Source organism: Trichomycterus rosablanca, chromosome 15 (assembly GCF_030014385.1).
Source record: "Trichomycterus rosablanca isolate fTriRos1 chromosome 15, fTriRos1.hap1, whole genome shotgun sequence".
NCBI classification, from domain to species: Eukaryota; Metazoa; Chordata; class Actinopteri; order Siluriformes; family Trichomycteridae; genus Trichomycterus; species Trichomycterus rosablanca.
In genome coordinates this window covers 34,064,921-34,072,420 of record NC_086002.1, presented here as the reverse complement: position 1 = coordinate 34,072,420, position 7,500 = coordinate 34,064,921, and the positions used below count along the sequence as shown (strand labels likewise).

The window sequence follows — 7,500 nt, the reverse complement described above, 5'->3', positions numbered from 1 at the left end:
AATAATGTGTTTCAATGTGAGAAGCTAGCTGATATGCTAACTAACACAATGCATCATAGTTTTTTAACGTTGGTTAGCATAGTTAGCGTACTTATGCTCATATTAGCCAGCTACATTTGGATTTTATATAATATTTATCGTAGTGCTAACTCGCTAGTTTGCTAAATAATGCTAAACATAGTTCAAGCTCTTGAACAATCCTGCCAACTAGCTAACTTTGTTGCTTTTACGCTTTGTACCGTGTCGCATTAGCTCAGTAGATTATTAGCATGCTAGCTGTTTTATAAGCTACTAAAATGTCATTTATAAAAGAACAATAGTAATAATGCTGCGCTAGCGGCGTTCATGTCCACGTGTTACAAGTTTGTTAGCTTTAGTAACGTTACGTATCATCGTGCTTTGCTAAGTAAATAACGCTCACATTAACACTTTTTTTGCTAGTATTTTGCTAGCATGCTATCAGCAGGTATGCTAACGATTAGAATATAAAAATGTAGCAGAGGGGATTTTATTAGCTCGTGGACTTTTTAGTCTTTTAACTGTACAGTTGTACATTTGCTAGCTACTCGTGATGCTAGTTTACTAGCGTGCTAACTCGCTAGGAGCGTGCAGTAGCGCAAGGACAATCAGCTGTTTACAAGGTGGCGGATGTTACAGGTTTTATACTTTGCTAAGGAGATTAGTGGCGTCGGTAGTAGCAGAACGCAGGCCGGTTAGCTCCAGGTTGACCGCTAAGGCGACTTATTTAAGGGGAAGTGCACGAGGGAGCGTTGAGTATTGGATTGGAACGCGGACGATATTTGAAGCCTCATGAGAAACCGGACAGACCTCAGGAAAACCACGGCGACCTCCACACACACACACACACAACACTTTTCTACAGCGCTAACCTGACGATGCTAACGTGTTTGTACCGCTGCACACAGAGAGAACGACGGCCGGTATTTTTATTCCTGAGAGGAAATGAAACCACGACGCTTCTGTGTTTATCGCTTCGCTGAATGTACGATTGTTTTCTGGATGCTAATATTATATATCGTATTTGATTATTAAACGCTTTAGTTACCATGAGCTGATTTATTTACCCAGCATGCCTTGAGTGTAAACCTGCATGGAGCCATTAAAGACAAATAATGATTTAATAAACGTCCTTAAATTTCTCTTTTACTCGGTGTGTCTATATTAATGCTGCAAATCGTTTGTCAGAACCAGAATCGTTTTATTATTTAATAAATATTATAAACGTGTTTATGTGTAAGGGGTAATAAAGTAAAAGTAATTACTGTTCAGTATTAAATAGCTACTAGTGGGTTAAAAATAAATTAGATAAATATAGAAATAGTCAAACTAATAAAGCATAAACAATTCGATTCATGTGAGTATTAGTGGCGTCCTGTGACGTCGTTCTTCAGAGACTTTAATTTTGAAAAGCTTTTCTGTCGTCTCATTAAAGGTGGATGAAGTTTCAAACTTCACACAGCAACTGGTTTCATGTTATTAACGTTAAAGTTTTAATGTTTATTAATGATAAATTAAGATTAAATGTTTATGAATGAATGTTGGTGCATAAATAGCATCTGAGACTGAATATTAAATAATAATAATGTTTAAGAACATAGTCATACTACTAATAGTACATAGTACTACTACTAATAATAATAAATATAACAATAATTATAATAATATAATAACATTAATAATAAATATAATAATAAATATAATAATAATAAAAGATCGGTTGTAGCGCTGCTGGTGGTGGGTGTAGTGTGAGGGTGTAGTTACAGGTTCTGACCGCAGGGTGTCGCTGTGACGGTATCGCTCAGTTGTTTATCTGGAGTGAGTGAGAAAGTTTCTATTATCGGAGCGCGCGGGTGAGTTTTACTTTATTATTATTCATATTATTATTAATTATGATATTTCATATTTATTTATCATATATATATATATATATATATAATAAAACGTTTATACTGAATCAGATCAAACATACACACAGACACAGACACAGCACCCTGTTCTATATACCTGTAGTGTGTGTATGAGGTGTGTGTGTGTGTGTGTGTGTGTGTGTGTGTGTGTGTGTGTGGTTTGTAGGTGAAAGTCCATTCCTTTCCATATAACTCACACACACACACACACCTACAGTACACACACACACACACACACACACACACACGGTGTGGACGGTCTCTGTGTTCAGGTGAGAACATTACCGTGGTGCTGTAGTTGATTAAGTGTCCTTAAACCTGTGGTTCTTTGATCTTATTTTGATGGGGGGGGGGGGGGGGGGTGATGCTCAGTGTACATTATTTTTGGGACACGTGTGTGTGTGTGTGTGTGTGTGTGTGTGTGTGTGTGTGTGTGTGTGTGTGTGTGCGTGAGGTTGAACATGAAGATCTGAGGAAAGTTCAGATCCACACCAGTTTTAGCCCGTTAGCTCCTCCCACTGGGGGCGTGTCCTGTCAGAGCTCTAACCAATCCACCCTCTGCATGATGGGAGCTCTCTGTAAATGTGTGTGTGTGTGTGTTTCAGATCTCAGTGATGGCTGCTCAGGTGTGTCTCCATGGTAACCGTTCACTTCTGCACATGCTCAGTAGGCAGGTGCGCTACAGTTCCTCCAGCGCTCCTATTGGTCAGTTCCGACCCCAGGCGGAGCAGGACGATCCCGCTCAACCTCAGCTAGCGTTCGCCCGCGCCGCCATCGGAAGCTTCTTCCAGGAGCGGCCGCTGCTCCAGAACCCGTTTACCCAGGATGCACTGCTGAGAGGGTACCTGCGCAGGCACCTCCCACTACAGGTGAGCGACACGCTGACACACACCTGTACACACACGCTAACACACACCGTGTATATATGTGTGTGTGTGTGTGTGTGTGTGTGTGTGTGTGTGTGTGTGTAGGAGGTGCACTCTGACCTGTGTGAATTCGGCGAGCGTATCGTGGGTGAGATCGATGATTTGGGGCGCCAGTGTGAGCAGAATCCCCCGCGGCTGCAGCAGTACGATGCGTGGGGGGGGCGTGTCGAACGCATCATCACCTGCCCCGCCTGGGCGCGCATGAAGAGCATCTCAGCACAGGAGGGGCTGGTCGCCGCGGGATACGAACGCCGTTACGGAGAGTGGAGGTTTGTCTGCTAACTCCCTCATAGCTAACTGCTAATGCTAACAGACTTAGAATAGGATGTTACCTGACGTGTGTGTGTGTGTGTGTGTAGTCGTGTGTATCAGATGATGAAGTTGTACCTGTACTCCCCCTCGGCCGGCCTCTACACCTGCCCACTGGCCATGACTGACGGAGCAGCCAAGGTCATCGAGGTAACTCCTCACCTGCTCCTCACCCGTCCGAGTGACTCTCAGGAGGATCTGAATCTAGGGTTATGGAGCTTGTGGAGCTCGGATGGTCAGAATCAGGGTGGCTGGAGTGGAACCTTGGTGGAGCAGGAGCTAGATGGGCCAGGAGCCTGTTGACGTCAGGATGGGAAGCACTTGTAGATGGAGGAAGGCAAAACCAGGAATCAAACAGACTAGGTGATAGGTAGACTTTGGGGGGCAGGAGTACGTGGACCTTAGGCATCAGGAGCAGGAATCAGGGTGGCAGGAGCAGGTTATGGGGTCAGGATGGGTGGGTAGTACTGGGTGGGTTGGGTCTGTAGCAGGTTATGGGGTCAGGATGGGTGGGTAGTACTGGGTGGGTTGGGTCTGTAGCAGGTTATGGGGTCAGGATGGGTGGGTAGTACTGGGTGGGTTGGGTCTGTAGCAGGTTATGGGGTCAGGATGGGTGGGTGGTACTGGGTGGGTTGGGTTTGTAGTAGGTTATGGGGTCAGGATGGGTGGGTAGTACTGGGTGGGTTGGGTTTGTAGCAGGTTATGGGGTCAGGATGGGTGGGTAGTACTGGGTGGGTTGGGTTTGTAGTAGGTTATGGGGTCAGGATGGGTGGGTAGTACTGGGTGGGTTGGGTTTGTAGCAGGTTATGGGGTCAGGATGGGTGGGTAGTACTGGGTGGGTTGGGTTTGTAGTAGGTTATGGGGTCAGGATGGGTGGGTAGTACTGGGTGTGTTGGGTTTGTAGTAGGTTATGGGGTCAGGATGGGTGGGTAGTACTGGGTGGGTTGGGTTTGTAGCAGGTTATTGGGTCAGGATGGGTGGGTAGTACTGGGTGGGTTGGGTTTGTAGTAGGTTATGGGGTCAGGATGGGTGGGTAGTACTGGGTGGGTTGGGGTTGTAGTAGGTTATGGGGTCAGGATGGGTGGGTGGTACTGGGTGGTTTGGGTTTGTAGTAGGTTATGGGGTCAGGATGGGTGGGTAGTACTGGGTGGGTTGGGTTTGTAGCAGGTTATGGGGTCAGGATGGGTGGGTAGTACTGGGTGGGTTGGGTTTGTAGCAGGTTATGGGGTCAGGATGGGTGGGTAGTACTGGGTGGGTTGGGTTTGTAGTAGGTTATGGGGTCAGGATGGGTGGGTGGTACTGGGTGGGTTGGGTTTGTAGTAGGTTATGGGGTCAGGATGGGTGGGTAGTACTGGGTGGGTTGGGTTTGTAGTAGGTTATGGGGTCAGGATGGGTGGGTAGTACTGGGTGGGTTGGGTTTGTAGTAGGTTATGGGGTCAGGATGGGTGGGTAGTACTGGGTGGGTTGGGTTTGTAGCAGGTTATGGGGTCAGGATGGGTGGGTAGTACTGGGTGGGTTGGGTTTGTAGCAGGTTATTGGGTCAGGATGGGTGGGTAGTACTGGGTGGGTTGGGGTTGTAGTAGGTTATGGGGTCAGGATGGGTGGGTAGTACTGGGTGTGTTGGGTTTGTAGTAGGTTATGGGGTCAGGATGGGTGGGTAGTACTGGGTGGGTTGGGTTTGTAGCAGGTTATTGGGTCAGGATGGGTGGGTAGTACTGGGTGGGTTGGGTTTGTAGTAGGTTATGGGGTCAGGATGGGTGGGTAGTACTGGGTGGGTTGGGGTTGTAGTAGGTTATGGGGTCAGGATGGGTGGGTGGTACTGGGTGGTTTGGGTTTGTAGTAGGTTATGGGGTCAGGATGGGTGGGTAGTACTGGGTGGGTTGGGTTTGTAGCAGGTTATGGGGTCAGGATGGGTGGGTAGTACTGGGTGGGTTGGGTTTGTAGCAGGTTATGGGGTCAGGATGGGTGGGTAGTACTGGGTGTGTTGGGTTTGTAGTAGGTTATGGGGTCAGGATGGGTGGGTGGTACTGGGTGGGTTGGGTTTGTAGTAGGTTATGGGGTCAGGATGGGTGGGTAGTACTGGGTGGGTTGGGTTTGTAGTAGGTTATGGGGTCAGGATGGGTGGGTAGTACTGGGTGGGTTGGGTTTGTAGTAGGTTATGGGGTCAGGATGGGTGGGTAGTACTGGGTGGGTTGGGTTTGTAGTAGGTTATGGGGTCAGGATGGGTGGGTAGTACTGGGTGGGTTGGGTTTGTAGCAGGTTATGGGGTCAGGATGGGTGGGTAGTACTGGGTGGGTTGGGTTTGTAGTAGGTTATGGGGTCAGGATGGGTGGGTAGTACTGGGTGGTTTGGGTTTGTAGCAGGTTATTGGGTCAGGATGGGTGGGTAGTACTGGGTGGGTTTGGTTTGTAGTAGGTTATGGGGTCAGGATGGGTGGGTTTGGTTTGTAGTAGGTTATGGGGTCAGGATGGGTGGGTAGTACTGGGTGGGTTTGGTTTGTAGTAGGTTATGGGGTCAGGATGGGTGGGTAGTACTGGGTGGGTTTGGTTTGTAGTAGGTTATGGGGTCAGGATGGGTGGGTAGTACTGGGTGGGTTTGGTTTGTAGTAGGTTATGGGGTCAGGATGGGTGGGTAGTACTGCGTGGGTTTGGTTTGTAGTAGGTTATGGGGTCGTGATGCAGTAGTAGAAGGTCACTGACTTGCTCTTTCTCTCTGTGTGTGGTCAGTCACTGGGCACGCCCGTCACAGAGGCGTTTGAGCGTCTCACCACGCGGGACGAGAGGAGGTTCTGGACGTCGGGTCAGTGGATGACAGAACGGAGGGGAGGATCAGACGTGGGTAAGATCCACACAGTAGTGAAGCTCCATCCTCAGGTCGCCTAGCTACTGTTACGATGTTGTGATGTCACTGTGTGTCGTTGCCATAGCGAACGGGACGGAGACGGTTGCCGTGCGACAGGAGGACGGGTCGTACCGGCTGCACGGGTTCAAGTGGTTCACCTCGGCAACAGACGCCGACGTCACGCTCACACTCGCACGCATCGCCGACCAGGCGGGCAACATTTCACCGGTAACAACAACAGCTCAACCCTAGAGCAGAGTTATGACATCAGTGTGTTGCTCCGCCCCTAGACCTGAGTTATGACATCACTGTGTTGCTCCGCCCCTAGAGCAGAGTTATGACATCAGTGTGTTGCTCCGCCCCTAGACCTGAGTTATGACATCACTGTGTTGCTCCGCCCCTAGACCTGAGTTATGACATCCCTGTGTTGCCCCGCCCCTAGAGCAGTATTATGACATCACTGTGTTGCTCCGCCCCTCGAGCAGTATTATGACATCACTGTGTTGCTCTGCCCCTAGAGCAGAGTTATGACATCAGTGTGTTGCTCCGCCCCTAGAGCAGAGTTATGACATCAGTGTGTTGCTCCGCCCCTAGAGCAGAGTTATGACATCAGTGTGTTGCTCCGCCCCCAGGGCAGCAGGGGTTTGTCCCTGTTCTTTGCGGAGGTTTGGGATTCTGATGGTCGTACTAACGGAGTGGAGATCCAGAGACTGAAGGACAAACTGGGAACCAGACAGATGCCGACCGCTGAGCTACTGCTGGACGGCATGCACGCCCGACTGGTATTCATCCATCATCCATCCATCATCCACCCATCATTCATCCATCCATCATTAATACCCCCCCCCCCCCCCCCTCCCTCACTCTTCTGTTCTTCTGTAGTTATCAGAGGAGGGACGAGGTGTAGCGTCCATCGCTAACATGCTAACACTGACTCGCATCCACAACACTGTGTCTGCTGTAGCTGCTATGAGGAGGTACACACACACACTCACACACACACACACACACACACACACACACACATTCTCTCACACACAGTTATATATACGTTTACACAAAATTGTGTGTGTGTGTGTGTGTGTGTGTGTGTAGAATAACCCAGCTCAGTAGGGAGTACTCCACTAAGCGGAGTGTGTTTGGTAAACTGCTGAAGGACCAACCACTGCACGTCCAGACCCTCGGCCGCCTGGAGGTACACACACACACACACACACACACACACACACACACACACACTCACTCATTCTCTGATAATCTAAACTAAGTGTGTGTGTGTGTGTGTGTGTATCAGGTAGAGACCCGCGCTGCGTTCCTGCTGATGATGGAAGTGTGTCGTCTGTTGGGCCGGGAGGAGACGGGCGTGGCTACAGAGCGAGATACACACCTACTGAGACTGCTCACACCTGTAACTAAACTCTACACCGCCAAGCAGGTACAGCTAGTACAGCAGAGACGGGGGACGGGGGGGACACATGAGGACGGGGGACACATGA

The 7,500-nt window shown here is 49.1% G+C and overlaps 1 protein-coding gene across 1 annotated transcript in view; it reads left to right on the top strand.

Moving 5' to 3' along the window:
- Window positions 1-2,162: 2,162 nt before the first annotated feature.
- Window positions 2,163-7,500, top strand: part of LOC134329397 (acyl-CoA dehydrogenase family member 11-like) — a 10,311-nt gene continuing 4,973 nt past the window's right edge. Inside the window, exons 1-10 of the mRNA XM_063010649.1 lie at window positions 2,163-2,200; window positions 2,534-2,797; window positions 2,900-3,123; window positions 3,214-3,313; window positions 5,890-6,001; window positions 6,090-6,232; window positions 6,637-6,786; window positions 6,887-6,981; window positions 7,100-7,199; window positions 7,299-7,439. Coding sequence (XP_062866719.1) covers window positions 2,543-2,797; window positions 2,900-3,123; window positions 3,214-3,313; window positions 5,890-6,001; window positions 6,090-6,232; window positions 6,637-6,786; window positions 6,887-6,981; window positions 7,100-7,199; window positions 7,299-7,439 — 1,320 coding nt within the window. The 5' untranslated portion in view covers window positions 2,163-2,200; window positions 2,534-2,542. The remainder of the gene's footprint in view (window positions 2,201-2,533; window positions 2,798-2,899; window positions 3,124-3,213; window positions 3,314-5,889; window positions 6,002-6,089; window positions 6,233-6,636; window positions 6,787-6,886; window positions 6,982-7,099; window positions 7,200-7,298; window positions 7,440-7,500) is intronic.